Source organism: Hyperoodon ampullatus (assembly GCF_949752795.1).
Source record: "Hyperoodon ampullatus genome assembly, chromosome: 4".
Classification (NCBI taxonomy): Eukaryota; Metazoa; Chordata; class Mammalia; order Artiodactyla; family Ziphiidae; genus Hyperoodon; species Hyperoodon ampullatus.
This window is the reverse complement of record NC_136917.1, coordinates 65,077,420-65,096,217: the sequence shown is the minus strand read 5'-3', so window position 1 is coordinate 65,096,217 and position 18,798 is coordinate 65,077,420. Positions and strand designations below refer to the sequence as shown.

Below are 18,798 nucleotides of genomic sequence, written 5' to 3'. Positions count from 1 at the left end.
CACAGTGGTTAAGAATCCACCTGCCAATGCAGGGGACATAGGTTCAATCCCTGGTCCGGGAAGATCCCATATGCTGCGGAGGAACTAAGCCCATGCACCACAACTACTGAGCCTGCGTTCTAGAGTCCACAAGCTACAACTACTGAGCCCACGTGCCACAACTACTGAAGCCCACATGCCTAAAACTCATGCTCCACAACAAGAGAAGCCACCTGAAGCCTACGCACCTGGGACTTCCCTGGTGGCACAGTGGTTAAGAATCCACCTGCCAATGCATGGGACACAAGTTTGAGCCCTGATCCAGGAAGATCCCACCTGCCACAGAGCAACTAAGCCCGCATGCCATAACTACTGAGCCTGTGTGCCTAGAGCCCGTGCTCCGCAACAAGAGAAGCCACTGCAATGAGAAGCCTGTGCACTGCACAAAGAGTATCCCCCGCTCTCCGCAACTGGAGAAAGCCCACGCGCAGCAACGAAGACCCAACGCAACTAAAAATAAATAAATAAATATATTTTAAAAAATTTTTATTAAGATTATAGATATTCAGCTTTTTACTAGAAAAGTTAAATACCTTAGGTGAAGCATCAACCAAAAACAAAAATTTACATTACCTCTTTTTCCTCAAGTTCTCTGCGAAGTTGCTCTGCTCTTTTCCTCCTTTCTTCCAGTTCCATGTTGGATTCTTCAAGAAGTTTCTCTTGTTCCTCAGCTTTTGCCAACAAATCAACACCACCAACAATTACCTTCTTCTCCAGTGCAGATAATTTCTCTAGCAAAGACTGATGCTCTTGTCTGTTAATTAAAATGAGAACACTCTGTATCCATCAATTATCTACTATTCTACTAAATTTCCCCAAATTTAACAAGGATTTGGATGTAAAATTTCAAAATAGGAATATAATTATGTAACATCTCTAGCAAACTACACAACTGTGCAGTATTGCTTTTTATTACTATTCAATTTTCTTGCTTATACATCCTATGAGAAAAAACAGGAAATTTAAATCACAAATCCATCTCAATTCAGTAATACTCACTGGGCCTTAAGAAGATCTTTTTCCCGTTTCTCTAACTCAGCTCTAGCCTTGTTTCTTTCTTCTTCTTCCATGTCAAGCTTTGTTTCAAGTGCTTTTCTCTCCTCATCAATTTTTGCTTGCATTTCAACCATTTTATCTGGGGAAACTTTCTTTTTACCTATTTGAGTCATTTAATTCCAACAGTCACTTCAGAGTCAATGCTTCAGACACATAAATTATCTTCAATATAAAAGATTCATTCCTCATGAAGAGAAAATCAAATGTCAACATTTTAAGGAAATCAACTGAATAATATATTTTATTTGTATTTATTATGTCCCTAGAAGATCTTTTTAACTAACTGCTAAATTCAAACTGTTGTCCAACTGTGCAATGATAACTAAGAACAGAAGTAAGTGAAAAAGAAGCATAAGAGATTAGCAGGGAAAAAAAAGAGAAAGATAAACAGGAAAACTAAATAAATTAAAAAAAGCAAAGATATTTGTATGTCCCCAAATAACACACATCGTCAAAAAAGCAATAGGATTATTTAGTTACTTTTTTCTGATAACGAGGTACAAAATCAAGTGGCTTCTCAAAACACCTCCCCACAAAATTTATTAAAATAAATGAATAAATAAAAGCCACAAAGGGACTTCCCTGGTGGCACAGTGGTTAAGAATCCGCCTGCCAATGCAGGGGACACGCATTCAAGCTCTGGTCTGGGAAGATCCCACATGCCGCGGAGCAACTAAGCCTGTGCGCCACAACTACTGAGCCTGCGCTCTAGAACCCACGAGCCACAACTACTGAGCCCGCATGCCACGACTACTGAAGCCCGCGCACCTAGAGCCAGTGCTCCGCATCAAGAGAAGCCATCACAATGAGAAGCCCTCGCACCACAATGAAGAGTAGCCCCTGCTCTCCGCAACTAGAGAAAGCCCACGTGCAGCAACAAAGACCCAACGCAGTTAAAAATACATAAACAAATAAATTTATTTTTTTTAAAAAGGAATTTCCCTGGTGGCACAGTGGTTAAGAATCTGCCTTCCAAGGCAGGGGACACAGGTTCGAGCCCTGCTCTGGGAAGATCCCACATGCTGCAGAGCAACTAAGCCCATGTGCCACAACTCCTGAGCCTGTGCTCTAGGGTCCGTGAGCCAAAACTACTAAGCCCACGTGCCATGACTACTGAAGCCCGCGCGCCTAGAGCCCATGCTCCGCAACAAGAGAAGCCACCTCAATGAGAAGCCCACACACTGCAACAAAGAGTAGCCCCCGCTCACCGCAACTAGAGAAAGCCCACGTGCAGCAACGAAGACCCAACACAACCAAAAATAAATAAACAGAATTGATTCTTTAAAAAAAAAAAAAAAAAAGCCCGCACATCACAAAAAACAATAGCCCCCTCTCGCCGTAACTAGAGAAAGCCCACGCACAGCAATGAAGACACAATGCAGCCAAAAATAAATAAATAAATAAATTTATAAAAAAAATAAAAGCCCTATATAGGTATAAAATGTACAAATAAAAATATCAGGCAGAATTTATAAGTAGTTTTTAACATATATTTTCAGAAGTTTCCTAAAATTGTGTTTGATAAAATTACTTGAAAGTATTTTATTTCATAGTATACTTTTAAAGGAAGTAACTCTATACTAATTATATAACAGTTACATATGAATTAATCAGGCATTTTACAGTTGCTGTCACAATATATCATCATATCTTAAATGAACTAAAATAGCTTGTTATGATGTCAAACTCAGGATCCTAAATCTCCCTAAGTCAGATTAAACATTCCAAGTGTCAAATATAAGTAGAAATACTACAAAATAATGCAGCTAGAAATACAGCTTCAAAATGATTATTTTGATTATAATGTATAGTAGAGTGTTTTATGTACATATAATAGACGTTCAATAAATTTTATTGAATGAATTTCAAAATCATGAAATTAAAATGAAAAACCAAAAAAGAGAAAAGAAAAACTAGCTTATTAAAATGGTTATGAAACTGAATCAAAGATCATTCATTTCTGGTAATACAATTTCTTTGAAACATACTTTCCTTCAGAAAAACAATCAAATTTTTCGTAGAATTGGTCTGAGGCTCTCCTGAAAGCTTTCTGTCATTCTTAACTTCCTTCCCAGAGGACTACAGAAGAGTGTAAAGAAGAAGAGTTTTTTATAAACTGTTAATGTCTCCACCAAAAGCCAAACCCTCATGCTAACAAGGAAAGAGAACGGAAAAATAAAGATGATGGAGATATATATCTGAATAAACTCTTTCAGGAACCATGAGACCATGAATCATTCACAGGCTTTAATTCTTTGGGTTAAAATCATATAAAACCCCCAAAGGTTTAAAATACGTTACCCTTCACTTCTATAGAAATACAAGAAAGTCCAAAGCAAACTAAAGCCACAAAACAAATAAGTTAAATAAAAGAGTAAACAAAAGAACTGATCCAAATTCATGCTCTGGTGTGGTGTGATGCACTACAATCCCAAAGTCAGGCCATAGACCTGACTCTGTTGGATTCTTTGGCACAATCACCTATACTGAACATTCTGAATTACACTATTAATAAATAATTTTAAAAAGTAATCTAACTCCTATTCCCAATGAATTCCTAGAAAGGATTTCCCATCAGTAATACTATTTCTTAGAAATTTGAGGGGGGAAAGTGTAAGTTCAGGTATAAAGTAAGTGTATGCACTAAAAAATTATAACTTCCTTTCCACTTCAAAATTATAAATATTTAAGAAAAAATGGCAAATATGTTAAGATTAAAAAATGTATGTGTGAAAATCATAGGGGTATAGAGTAAATGGTCTGATTGACACATGTACATTAATTTTTTAGGTTCCTAGGGTTGCAACTGTTTTGTTAGTTAAAAACATACAGTTTCCAAACCCATTAAGAAGCAGTAAAATTAAAAAAAAATGTATAGGTAGAAATACAAAAGCACATGCATATTGATGAATTACTACTATGCTTGAATTGCATTAGTTATTCAAAACCATTCAGGTAATATTTTCAAACTGATGTTTTAGCAGCAAAAATCTTATTGTGCTCTCATACCATTTTCATAAAGATGACCATGCATATAAATAGCTAGGTTCAGTTTCAAAACTCTGATATTCAAGTAACATATTATTTTAGCCAGAATCAGTCTGATAAATCATATTTCTCCCCAAATAATATTTTAAGCTAAATGTGAATAGGTACCAACTCTCCTAACCAGGCACTTAAAAACATGGTATCATGAAAAGTTACTTTTACACTGGGTTTTTTTAAAGATTTTAAAAAAATATTAATGAACCAAACCAATCAACCAACCAACCAAAAAAAAAACACTTTCTTTTTCTAAAAGTGTAAATTTTCAGCACAAAATTTCAGGTAAAAAAATCTAAAAAGAATTTTAATGTCATAGAGTATTTAATTGAGCCAAACCAGAGTGGTAATATTTTAACTTCTCCTCTACCATGTGCTCTAACCAAAACTGTGAAGGTGAACTTTGGCAAGTAAAGTTAAAGAGAAGAATTTCAGGAAGTGTTAACTGAATTAATTTCATTTTCATTATACGAGCACCCATGAGCTTACATAACCAGACGTTTGATTCCTCGCTTTAAAAAAAAGTAAAAGGTTAAGTGAAAGGTTAATGGTGAAATTATGGTCATTATTTTCTGGTAAGAAGGCAGGGATGAGTATGATACAATGTCGATGGATTTCCATCAAAACTTAGCATTAGGTATGGTAAACAATACAGCCTTAAAGGGACCTGTAACAGAATATCTTTTTTAAAGTAATGAGCTATGAGTTTGCAGAGGGTAAGTCAGATAATAAGGGCCTTGGAGTGCTATTTCTCAAGCAGTAAACTGTGTGATAAAAATTAAAGATGAAGAAGAGCACGCCAGCACTTCTGAGCCCAGGAGATTTGAGTGGAAGCAGGAAGACCAGAATGGACACTTGTACAGGGGTTGAGGTATTATCCTTGAGAAATGGCTAGGCTTATGAAGAAGCAGCAACATTCCTGGGAAGCATCTTGTATGAAAAATTGATAGTAAATGGGAAGAGACTGGCAAGAAAAGGGAAGATTCAGAGCAAATGTCGTGAGCTCTGGTGAAGGAAAGGGCAGTGATGCCATGAACGCTGATTGGAGAGTTGGAAAGGGAGCTGCTCTGAGTTAGGGCAGGAGGGACTGCTTTGACACAGTCATGTCAGGTGTGTCATGTCACTCACCTCTATATTCATACAGATTTTACTTTCTATGTATGAATGAAGGGACACTCATTCCCACTCAGAACAACACTCTTTTTTAAAAATAATTAATTAATTAATTATTTTTAAAAAAGGAGAAAAATGCTTGAATATGAAATCACTTATACTTGTATTTCTAAAATTTGGCTTATTGGGTCTTTAAGAATTTAGAAAAATGATTATGCCATGTGGTTTTGTTGTCTATTTTGTTAATTAGGTCTAGAATATCCAATGTGTTTGTCACTATCAATCTAATTATTTCTGAACTGTTCCTTTAAGGAGATTATTTGGAAACAAAAATGTTCCTAGAGGGCAGACAGCAGAAGCAAGAACTACAATCCTGCAGCCTGTGGAACAAAAACCCACATTCACAGAAAGATAGACAAGATGAAAAGGCAGAGGGCTATGTACCAGATGAAGGAACAAGATAAAACCCGAGAAAAACAACTAAATGAAGTGGAGATAGGCAACCTTCCAGAAAAAGAACTCAGAATAATGATAGTGAAGATGATCCAGGACTTTGGAAAAAGAATGGAGTAAAGATCGAGAAGATGCAATAAATGTTTAACAAAGACCTGGAAGAATTAAAGAACAAACAAACAGAGATGAACAATACAATAACTGAAATGAAAAATACAGGGAATAAATAGCAGAATAACTGAGGCAGAAGAATGGATAAGTGATCTGGAAGACAGAATGGTGGAATTCACTGCTGCAGAACAGAATAAAGAAAAAAGAATGAAAAGAAATGAAGACAGCCTAAGAGACCTCTGGGACTATATTAAACACAGCAACATTCGCATTATAGAAGGAGAAGAGAGAGAGAAAGGACCAGAGAAAATATTTGAAGAGATTATAGACGAAAACTTCCCTAACATGGGAAAGGAAATAGCCACCCAAGTCCTGGAAGCACAGAGAGTCCCATACAGGAGAAACACGCCAAGACACATAGTAATCAAATTGGCAAAAATTAAAGACAAAGAAAAATTATTGAAAGCAGCAAGGGAAAAACGACAAATAACAAACAAGGGAACTCCCAAAAGATTAACAGCTGATTTCTCAGCAGAAACTCTACAAGCCAGAAGGGAGTGGCATGATATACTTAAAGTGATGAAAGGGAAGAATCTACAACCAAGATTACTCTACCCAGCAAGAATCTCATTCAGATTCAACAGAGAAATCAAAAGCTTTACAGACAAGCAAAAGCTAAGAGAATTGAGCACCACCAAACCACCTCTACAACAAATGCTAAAGGAACTTCTCTAAGTGGGAAACACAAGAGAACAAAAGGACCTACAAAAACAAACCCAAAACAATTAAGAAAATGGTCATAGGAACATACATATCGATAATTACCTTAAACGTGAATGGATTAAATGCTCCAACCAAAAGACACAGGCTCACTGAAAGGATACAAAAACAAGACCCATATATATGCTGTCTACAAGAGACCCACTTCAGACCTAGGGACACATACAAACCGAAAGTGAGGGGATGGAAAAAGATATTCCATGCAAATGGAAATCAAAAGAAAGCTGGAGTAGCAATACTCATATCAGATAAAATAGACTTTAAAATAAAGAATGTTACAAGAGACAAGGAAGGACACTACATAGTGATCAAGGGATCAATCCAAGAAGAAGATAGAACAATTATAAACATATATGCTCCCAACATAGGAGCACCTCAATACATAAGGCAACTGCTAACAGCTATAAAAGAGGAAATCGACACTAACACAATAATAGTGGGGTACTTTAGCACCTCACTTACACCAATGGACAGATCAGCCAAACAGAAAATTACTAAGGAAACACAAGGTTTAAGTGACACAATAGACCAGATAGATTTAATTGATATTTATAGGACTTTCCATCCAAAAACAGCAGATTACACTTTCCTCTCAAGTGCACATGGAACATTCTCAAGGACAGATCACATCTTGGGTCACAAATCAAGCCTCAGTAAATTTAAGAAAATTGAAATCATATCAAGCATCTTTTCAGACCACAACGCTATGACATTAGAAATCAATTACAGGGAAAAAAACGTAAAAAGCACAAACACATGGAGGCTAAAAAATACGTTACTAAATAACCAAGAGATCACTGAAGAAATCAAAGAGGAAATGAAAAAATACCGAGACAAATGACAACGAATACACGACAATCCAAAACCTATGGGATGTAGCAAAAGCAGTTCTAAGAGGGAAGTTTATAGCAATACAAGTCTACCTCAAGAGACAAGAAAAATCTCAAATAAACAATCTAACCTTACACCTAAAGGAACTAGAGAAAGAAGAATAAACAAAAGCCAAACTTAGTAGAAGGAAAGAAATCATAAAGATCAATAAAACTAAAAGCTAGTTCTTTGAGAAGATAAACAAAATTGGTAAACCATTAGCCAGACTCATCAAGAAAAAGAGGGAGAGGATTCAAATCAATAAAATTAGAAATGAAAAAGGAGAAGTTACAACGGACACCGCAGAATTACAAAGCATCCTGAGAGACTACTACAAGCAACTCTATGCCAATAAAATGGACAACGTGGAAGAAACGGACAAATTCTTAGAAAGGTATAACCTTCCAAGGCTGAACCAGGAAGAAATAGAAAATATGAACAGACCAATCACAAGTAATGAAATTGAAACTGTGGTTAAAAATCTTCCAACAAACAAAAGTCCAGGACCAGATGGCTTCACAGGTGAATTCTATGAAACATTCAGAGAACAGGTAACACCTATCCTTCTCAAACTCTTCCAAAAAATTGCAGAGGAAGGAACACTCCCAAACTCATTCTACGAGGCCACCATCACCTTGATACCAAAACCAGGCAAGGATGTCACAAAGAAAGAAAACTACAGGCCAATATCACTGATGAACATAGATGCAAAACTCCTCAACAAAATACTAGCAAACAGAATCCAACAACACATTAAAAGGATCATACACCACGGTCAAGTGGGATTTATACCAGGGATGCAAGGATTCTTCAATATACGCAAATCAATCAATGTGATACAACATATTAACAAATTGAAGAATTAAAATCATATGATCATCTCAATAGATGCAGAAAAAGAAAATTCAACACCCATTTATAATAAAAACTCTCCAGAAAGTGGGCATAGAGGGAAACTACCTGAACATAATAAAGGCCATATATGACAAACCCACAGCAAACATCATTCTCAACGGTGAAAACCTGAAAGCTTTTCCTCTAACATCAGGAACAAGACAAGGATGTCCACCCTCACCACTATTATTCAACATAGTTTTGGAAGTCCTAGTCACGGCAATCAGAGAAGAAAAAGAAATAAAAGGAATACAAACTGGAACAGAAGAAGCAAAACTGTCACTGTTTGCAGATGACATGATACTATACATAGAGAATCCTAAAGATGCCACCAGAAAACTACTAGAGCTAATCAATGAATTTGGTAAAGTTGCAGGATACAAAATTAATTCACAGAAATCTCTGGCATTCCTATACACTAATGCTGAAAAATCTGAAAGAGAAATTAAGGAAACACTCCCATTTACCACTGCAACAAAAGGAATAAAATACCTAGGAATTAACCTACCTAGGGAGACAAAAGGCCTGTAGGCAGAAAACTATAAGACACGGATGAAAGAAATTAAAGATGATACCAACAGATGGAGAGATATACCATGTTCTTGGATTGGAAGAATCAATACTCTGAAAATGACTATACCACCCAAAGCAATCTACAGATTCAATGCAATCCCTATCAAATTATCAATGGCATTTTTTTTTTTACTGAACTAGAACAAACATCTTAAAATTTGTATGGAGACACAAAAGACCCCGAATAGCCAAAGCAGTCTTGAGGGAAAAAAACGGACCTGCAGGAATCATACTCCCTGACTTCAGACTATACTACAAAGCTACAGTAATCAAGACAATATGGCACTGGCAGAAAAACAAAGATACAGATCAATGGAACAGGACAGAAAGCCCAGAGATAAACCCACACACCTATGGTCAACTAATCTATGACAAAGGAGGTAAGGATATACAATGGAAAAAAAGACAGTCTCTTCAAATAAGTGGTGCTGGGAAAACTGGACAGCTACATGTAAAAGAATGAAATTAGAACACTCCCTAACACCACACACAAAAATAAACTCAAAATGGATTAGAAACCTAAATGTAAGACCGGACACTATAAAACTCTTAGAGGAAAACATAGGAAGAACACTCTTTGACATAAATCACAGCAAGATCTTTTTTGATCCACCTCCTAGAGTAATGGAAATAAAAATAAAAATAAACAAATGGGACCTACTGAAACTTAAAAGCTTTTGCACAGCAAAGGAAACTACAAACAAGACTAAAAGACAACACTCAGAATGGGAGAAAATATTTGCAAATGAATCAACGGACAAAGGATTAATCTCCAAAATATATAAACAGCTCATGCAGCTCAATATTAAAAAAACAACCCAAGCAAAAAATGGGCAGAAGACCTAAATAGACATTTCTCCAAAGAAGACATACAGATGGCCAAGAAGCACATGAAAAGCTGCTCAACATCACTAATTATTAGAAAAATGCAAGTTAAAACTACAATGAGGTATCAGCTCACACCAGTTAGAATGGGCATCATCAGAAAATCTACAAACAACAAATGCTGGAGAGGGTGGCGAGAAAAGGGAGCCCTCTTGCACTGTTGGTGGGAATGTAAATTGATACAGCCACTATGGAGAACAGTATGGAGGTTCCTTAAAAAACTAAAAATAGAATTACCATATGACCCAGCAATCCCATTACTGGGCATATACCCAGAGAAAACCATAATTCAAAAAGACACATGCACCCCAATGTTCACTGCAGCACTATTTACAATAGCCAGGTCACGGAAGCAACCTAAATGCCCATCGACAGATGAATGGATAAAGAAGATGTGGTACATATATACAATGGAATATTACTCAGCCATAAAAAGGAACGAAATTGGGTCATTTGTTGAGACGTGGATGAATCTAGAGACTGTCATACAGAGTGAAGTAAGTCAGAAAGAGAAAAACAAATATTGTATATTAACGCATATATGTGGAACCTAGAAAAATGGTACAGATGAACTGGTTTGCAGGGCAGAAATTGAGACACAGATGTAGAGAACAAACATATGGACACCAAGCGGGGAAAGTGGTGGGGGGTGGTGCTGGGGGGTGGGATGAATTGGGAGATTGGGATTGACATGTATACACTAATATGTATAAAATGGATAACTAATAAGAACCTGCTGTATAAAAAAATAAATAAAATAAAATTGAAAAAAAAGTTCCTAATAATCTTCCTCAATAAAAACTGAAATAAATTTTTTTAAAAAGAATTTAGTAAAAAAGGAAGTTTTTTTTTAAAAAAAGCTAAAGTTGAAAGATATTTTAAAATACAAAGACAGATACTTACCTTGCAAAAAAAAATCATTAAATAAAAAAAAATGTAATGTGGTTAAACAACAAAGTTTTTTATAGTTTAAATAATTGTACTACATGGAGTGCAAATCAATCACACCAACCTGCTTGATCTTTCAGTAAGAAGTAGTAAGCAAACCGTAGACAGGAAGCATATGCACAGAGATGAGGAGGAAAAAAAGAAAAAACATTATTTCTTTTGTAAAACAAAGAAAAATGTATGACAGCGTTTATTTATAGTATAAGTATAGGATAAATCATTATAAAAACTGAAATAGAGCAGTTGTATGCAAAAAGAAAAGTATATTCAACATAATCAAAGATAATAATTTAAGCAAGAAAATAAGATTTAGTGTAAGATTACAATTCAAATCAATCTTAAGAGCTCACACTGACTCCCAAACTCCTGCAAACATAACAGTTCAGCAACAAATGGTGGACATGGAATTGGGAACCTGCTAAGACCTGGGAAGTAATCTAAAAGGGCAAACAGAAAATTAAGCCAATTTTAAATATTAATAAGTTAAAAGTAGCAAAAGTCACATTGTTCATGTTCAAAATTTCCCAATTCAATGACCTTCTAATAGAAGGATACATTACAGGTGTGCCCCCTTTAAGAAAATCCAACACAAAAACTTCCACCAACTAGAGTTTAGAGTAAGTAATCTGTAGTGATTATGTGATTAACAAAAGCATTTAATAAAGAATTTTTAAAGACAGCAAGTTCTCCCAATACAATTGATTTCCCAACTTGATTTATAAGCAACTTTTTCAGAAAAAAACATTTATTGCATAAAGTGAAGTACACCTGTATAACAACAAACTTGTATTCAACCTATTAGTAGACTGTTAAGGGTAATTATAATAATGATTCTTTAGAAGTAAATGATCAACTGATAGTTCAAACAAAGAACACCTTAAAAAAAAAGGCCATTCATATTTTTAAAAGGAAAGGTACGCACAGCAACCACATGCTGGGACAACCATCTCTCCACTTCACCAACACATCCACAGTGCAACAAAAGAATTCAATGTTATATGCCAGATATATAAAGAGTAACTAAAACTGCTTGAACTGAACAAGGTACAACTCATTTCTTAATATACTTTGATGTAACTACTTTCTAAGGATTAAAATAAAATTTTAAAACAGAAAATTAAATTATAATGCCACGCACTCAGATATTTTCTATATTTTGCAGTTTGTAATACAAAATGAGACTTCTGCATGGTTTCTAAAGCAATTTCATGTATTTTATAGGTTAGTCTATGAAATTAATTGTCTTGGTAAAATGTAAGAATTGCAATAGAGAAAATAATTCCTAATATTCTTGGAAGTCTTCCTCTAGCAAGCTAAAAGCATAAGAACAATAACCAAATGTTTTTGTTATTAGTTTTGGAAAGGCAGGTATACAGATAATGCTTTAAAAAGCAGTAAGCTGCAAACTAGTACAAGAAAGCATCAATTCTCTTTTCTTCTGAAAACTAAAATATAAATACAATTAATAATACTTTTCAACTTAATTTATTAAATTACAGTTTAAGAAAAAGCCTTTAGGTTTGAAATAAGTCTAGATAGATCCTGCATAACAATTTCGTGTGGATCTGAATTCTCTAATCACACCTTAGAAAGTTTCTTAAAATCAATCAGGTAATTCAGAAATAGGGATAAATGGCCATTTGAAATAAAATACCATTCAATTTATCTTTACTTGCTTCAAACTTTACATTTTTCTTTATTAGGGAGTTTTCAATCTTAAGCTACCCCTAAGAACAGGACACCAAGGAGTAAAATCTTTGTAACTATAAGACATGTTATAAAGGGCACTGGTGTACTTCCAAATATAAGGTGTACCTTAAGAAATTCAGGATTTTGTTATTACAGGTCCCTTACCTGACTAGGATGTATCATGAAACATAAAAAGGAACCAAGAGTTATTCTCTTATACAGCTTACTAGCTCTCTTTACATTATCTCAACTGCAAAAGCATGACTCTCTCTTCCATTGTCTCAAACATAAGCGTAAGCGTATGTTTTAACAATTATGGTTAACTGGAAGCAATGAAGAGGGGAGCTAAAGTCATCACATGCTTTGTTTTACTAAGAAGTCCAACATGTATTCTTTAGTAATGACAGGGAGCGGTGCAGCATTTCTCAAATGAAGCCCATGGGTTATGGAAAAGCCAAAGCTCTGTTAGACAATTTAAGAGCTACCACTCACTAGGCAAGAACTTATCCAGAGGTTTCTCTATGACAGAACATGTGGAGTCTGAACTACTGCTGCTGCTACTGCCTGGAAGACAAAGAAATGAGCCCAACGGGAACCAAAGAAAGAGGAAACAAGAAAATGAACACATACACAGAGAAAAATTCAATTCCAAAGAAAGAATGTTAAAGGACAATCAAGCTTTGTATTAAAGAACCAAAACCTACCTTCCCTTAAAACCAGTCTTGGTAGTCTATGCAGTATTCTCTAATTACAAAGCCATACAGGGGTATTAGAAAGTCTATTCCTTTAAGTATCTACTGTGGGCAAACCCCACTATTCACTTAAAATATAGTAATTCAGAGGGTTGGAATGAAAAGAATAAAAATAAACAAATCATTTGGTGACATTTAAGTCTATTTAAACCATTTAGGTTGATAAGCTAAAGGAACTGAGTTTTAAATTTTAAAGTCACGAACAATTAAAATTACAGGAATGATAAATTACCCTTTAATACAGACAGTTTGGTTTGTCTTCAGTTTCACTCTTTCACCTCCAAAACATCAGACTATCAGATGTGATTATATATGTTTAAGGTTTCACAGCAAAACTTTGAAAGGCTTACTGAAATTTTTAAAATTTCTAAGCCTGGAAGGAAGATATGTTACTATTAAATATTTTAACATATTAAGCAGTGGCATTTTTTTCTATTTAAAACTTTATTTTTAACAAATCTATCATCTGCTTTAACTTTGAATACTTTACTCTGAAAAAATAGATGTGAACACAAAACCACTTCTCTAAATCAGGGGTCAGCAAACATTTTCTGTAAAGGGACAGACGATAAGTGCTTTAGGCTTTGTAGGCCATACAGAGGCATGTGAAGGCAGTTGTAGACCATATGTAAACAAATGAGCATGGCTGTTTCATAAACTTTTATTTACAAAAACAGGTGGTGGGCTGAATTTGGCCAGCAGACTACTTGCCAACTCTTGCTCTAAATTATATTTTTCCTGTCTTTTGAAGGACTCTTTATGGCTTTTAAAATTGGGACACCTGATCAAACAGCGATGGGTTTATTTTCAGCAAGAACATTTTAATAAGACAAGCAAAATATGCACCAGCTTGAAAACAATGATCTACATTAATGGAAGAGAGTTCTGAAATAAATATTCAGGGTTAAAGGATTTGAAATGTAGGCCATTATAATATGTCTCTCTCTTTTGCATGTCATCTATATCTTTATCACAAAGAACACAGTCTCAATTCATACTTAGCAACAAGTGCCCAGTGTAACAGGTGAGAATGAGAGTACATTTTATAAAGAAAATACATTTTACATTCTATTAAAAATACAATCCTTCTACAAATTTATTACTTAAAAATTCAATGATTAAAGCATAATCATGTTTGAAAAAAAAATTCCACATTATCCTAATTTCCTAAAAATTTAGATTCCTAACATAGATAAAAGTCCTCACATTAAATTAAAACCCCATGTGAAATTTTAAAATGGTATATCCACTATCACAGATTTTTATAATTCTAAATTGTAAAACAAAACAAAACAAAACCAGAACATATTATATGCTAATTCATCTAGAAATAGGAGATCAGTATAGGAGGAAAAAATAATGCAAAGTTAACCAGGTATATGGCATACTTCCTCTGTTCTAATTGCTACCACAATTTAAAATGGCAAAATAAAAGGCATGCACTCGACAGCCTTAGGAATGTTAAACCATCATCAGGCAGCAATCTCATTTAATTTCCAGAACACTAAAATGAACTTACCCCTTCTTTTTTTCCTTTTCTCTCCATCTTCTCCAACCTCACCCTCTTCATCATCCTCCTCCTCTGACCCACTGATATCAGAGCCTGATATTTCTTCCCCTTAAATAGAAATTTAATACAAAGATGTTTATTCTGTGCCAGGTCACTGGCTATTTAGGAAATGCCTATATAAACTTTCTACATTAAGTTTTTGTGCCCTAAACAAACCTTATTTTAATATTCCTAGACAGTATATCAGATATGCTAACCTCAGAAACAGATAGATTTACACAGAGGCTTTATTTTTAAAGTTCCTAAAGAGAAGTTAGATTCTGATCCGTTTAAAATTTAAAGTGATTAGTTTATGTACAGTTCTAAATGTTACATGTTAGAGTTATTATTTCAGTCTTTAAAAAATATGATCACTTTTGGGGAGTATTTTCTTAGTTTTCTGTTTAAGATTTTAAATTCATTCAATCTGTTTATTTTTTTAAGGGTCATAAAACTGTCATCGAACACAATGATCCCACTTTTAGGACTATATCACATGAAGTAATTAAAAAGAAAAAGGGCTTATTTGTACACAAATATGTTAACTTAAAAAATTAAAAAAAGGATTAAGCTAATATTAATGCAAATAAGTGCTATAATACCTTCAAAGTAGTTATTTAAAATTACTACTGTCCATATATGAAATGTCTAAGAAAATAAAGGTAACTGGGGGAGGAGTAAAATATACACTAATCATAATGTAATATTTGAACCTGCAAATAAAAGATGGAAAGAAATCACAGAGTCTTGGGAGAAGAAATTCATTAAACATATTTTGTTCTTTAAGCCTAGACACAATGACACCCTGGTAGCAATGAACACACCTAATGCCTAAATCTTGGTTTCTAAATACCATTCTCCAATGAAAGGAGCCAGGGAGAAATAAATGACTTTAAGGCCAGGGTAGGGAAAATAAAAAAATGAGCTCTAAGCATCTGTGGTGCCAGAAAGTGAGGAAGTGCTCAAAAACCAAGTAAACAAACAAACTGATAGGAGCGTGCTGACAGGATATATGAACTACCCTGAAGGAACTCCTAATGGCCAAAGCTGGAACAATCTGAACAATAAAATAAATAATATTATTGTATTATAAACCCACAGACTAAAATAATTATCCATGAGTCCATACTGACATAAAAAATACTCAAATAAATAAACAAGTTGGGGAGAAGAGACTGCTTTTCCTTACAGTAGAATTCCAAACACTCCAAACACTAAACATTAGAAGGAACAACGGGAAAAGAATGCCACCATTGAGCAAATGCACAAACTACTGCTGGATGCTAACATTAGTGGAAGAAAGGATGATGAGAAACAGGACCTTCGTATAGTCTCAAAGTATTGGGTTGGCCAAAAGGTTCATTCGGCGGGTTTACAAAGCAGAAATAGAGACACAGATGTAGAGAACAAACGTATGGACACCAAGCAGGGGTTGGGGTGGTGGTGGGATGAACTGGGAGACTGGGATAGACAATATATACACTAATATGTATAAAATAGATAACTAATAAGAAACTGCTGTATAAAAAATAAAATTTAAAAAGTAAAAAAATAATTTAAAAAAAGGTTCATTCAGTTTTTTTCCATAAGATGGCTCTAGTAGCACTTAGCTGTCTTTAACTTCATTCTAAACAATTTTGTTAGATTGTATGTGACAGCTGTCACATCAATGTGTATTTAAAAAAAGACTTATCAAAGCTGGTGAATTTTTGTGTACCAATTTTAATATTGAAGATGGAAGAAAAAAGGAACATTTTTGGCATATTATGCTTTAACATTTCAAGAAAGGTAAAAACGCAACTGAAATGCAAAAAAAGATTTGTGCAGTGTATGGAGAAGATGCTGTGACTGATCAAATGTGTCAGAAGTGGTTTGCGAAGGGTCGTGCTGGAGATGTCTAACTGGATGATGCTCCACAGTCTGATAGACAAGTTGAAGTGGATAGCAATCAAATCGAGACAGTAATTGAGAACAATCAACGTTATACCATGCGGGAGACAGCCAACATACTCAAAATATGCAAATCAAGCATTGAAAATCATTTGCCCCAGCTTGGTTATGTTAATCGCTTTGATGTTTGGGTTCCACATAAGTTAAGCGGAAAAAAACCCCAACTTCTTGACAGTATATCCTAATGCAATTCTCTACACAAACGTAATGAAAACATTCCATTTTTAAAACAAATCGTGGTGGGCAATGAAAAGCGGATACTGTACAATAATGTGGAATGGAAGAGATCGTGGGGCAAGCTAAATGAACCACCACCAACCACACCAAAGGCCGGTCTTCATCCAAAGACGGTGATGTTGTGCATAGGGTGGGACTGGAAGGGAGTCCTCTATTATGAGCTCCTTCCAGAAAACGAAACGATTAATTCCAACATGTACTGCTCCCAGTTAGACCAACTGAAAGCAGCACTCGATGAAAAGGATCCAGAATTAGTCAACAGAAAATGCATAATCTTCCATCAGGATAACGCAAGACGGCGTGTTTCTTTGATGACCAGGCAAAAACTGTTACATCTTGTCTGGGAAGTTCTGATTCATCTGCCATATTCACCTGACATTGCACCTTCGGATTTCCATTTATTTCGGTCTTTACAAAATTCTCTTAGTGGAAAAAATTTCAATTCCCTGGAAGACTATAAAAGGCACCTGGAACAGTTCTTTGCTCAAAAAGATAAAAAGTTTTGGTAAGATGGAATTATGAAGTTGCCTGAACAATGGCAGAAGGTACTGGAACAAAAAGTTGTTCAATAAAGTTCTTGGTGAAGACGAAAAATGTGTCTTTTATTTTTACTTAAAAACTGAAGGCACTTTTTGGCCAACCCAATATCTCTCCACAAGATACACATTAATTACAAAGGAAATAATAAAACAGTAGATTTATAGTGGAGAAAATTTGCAGAATAATTATGAGAAAACTATAAATAAATACAAATTGAGGAACATTCTACAAATACATGACCAGTACTCTTCAAAAGCATCAAGATCATGAACAACAAATAAAGACTGAGGAATTGGAGACTGGTGGAAACTAAACAGACATGACAACTAGATGCAATGTGTGATCCACAACTGGATCTTGGACTAGAGGAAAAGGGCATTAGAGAGAAAACTGTCAAAAGTCTAGTAAGGTCTGTGGATTAGTTAATAAGTTTGTATCACTGTGAATTTCCTGGTGTCCATAATTGAACCATGGTTATGTAAGATGCTAACATTAGGGGAAACTGGCTAATAGGTATATAAGAACTCTTCTTGCTATACTTGTGAGTTTTCTGTAAGCCTAAAATTACTTCAAAATAAAAAGTTAAAAAATTATTCTTTTAATGTTTCTGCCTATTTTTAATTGTTTTTATGATTAACTCTATTAACTGGATTATTAAAACAATATGTCCTAAGAGCATAAATAAAATGAAATTTATTAAAAATAAAGTCAGTATTACCATATTACCAGCAATTCTACCTCTGGGTATATACCCGAAAGAACAAAAGAATTGAAAGCAAGGACTCAAACAGGAATTTGTACACCCACGTTCATAGTAGCATTATTCACAATAGTCAAAAGGTAGAAGCAACCCAAGTGTCCATCAACAGATGAAGGCATAAACAAAACATGGTATATACACACAATGGAATATTATTCAGTCTTAAAAAGGGAGGAAATTCTGACACATGCAACAATATGGATGAACACTGAGGACATTATGTTAAGTAAAATAAGCCAGACACAAAAGGAGACATATTATATGATTCTACTTACATGGGGTACCTAGAATAGTCAAGTTCATAGAAATAGAAAGTAGAACAGTGGGTTACCAGGGACTGAGGGAGTGAGAGGGATGGGGCTCTAGTGTTTAATGGGTACAGAGGTTCATTTGGGATGATTAAAAAGTCCTGGAGATGGATGGTGGTAATGGTTGCAGAATAATGTGAATGTACTTAATGCCACAGAACTGTACACAAAAATAGTTAAAACGGTAATTTTTATGTTATGTATATTTTACCACAATAAAAAAATGTAAAAAAAAAAGGGTAAGCAAAA

The 18,798-nt window shown here is 34.8% G+C and overlaps 1 protein-coding gene across 2 annotated transcripts in view; it reads right to left on the bottom strand.

Annotated features, from left to right (window-relative positions):
• The window catches only part of KIF3A (kinesin family member 3A), a gene marked incomplete at its 5' end in the record, with an annotated part of 72,009 nt that overhangs the window by 7,774 nt on the left and 45,437 nt on the right, over positions 1–18,798 (bottom strand). Inside the window, 4 exons of one of the 2 annotated variants that reach the window (XM_079703604.1) lie at positions 613–793; positions 1,039–1,195; positions 12,946–13,017; positions 14,725–14,823. In XM_079703604.1, coding sequence (XP_079559730.1) covers positions 613–793; positions 1,039–1,195; positions 12,946–13,017; positions 14,725–14,823 — 509 coding nt within the window. The remainder of the gene's footprint in view (positions 1–612; positions 794–1,038; positions 1,196–12,945; positions 13,018–14,724; positions 14,824–18,798) is intronic. The other variant, XM_079703605.1, reaches the window with a different exon arrangement.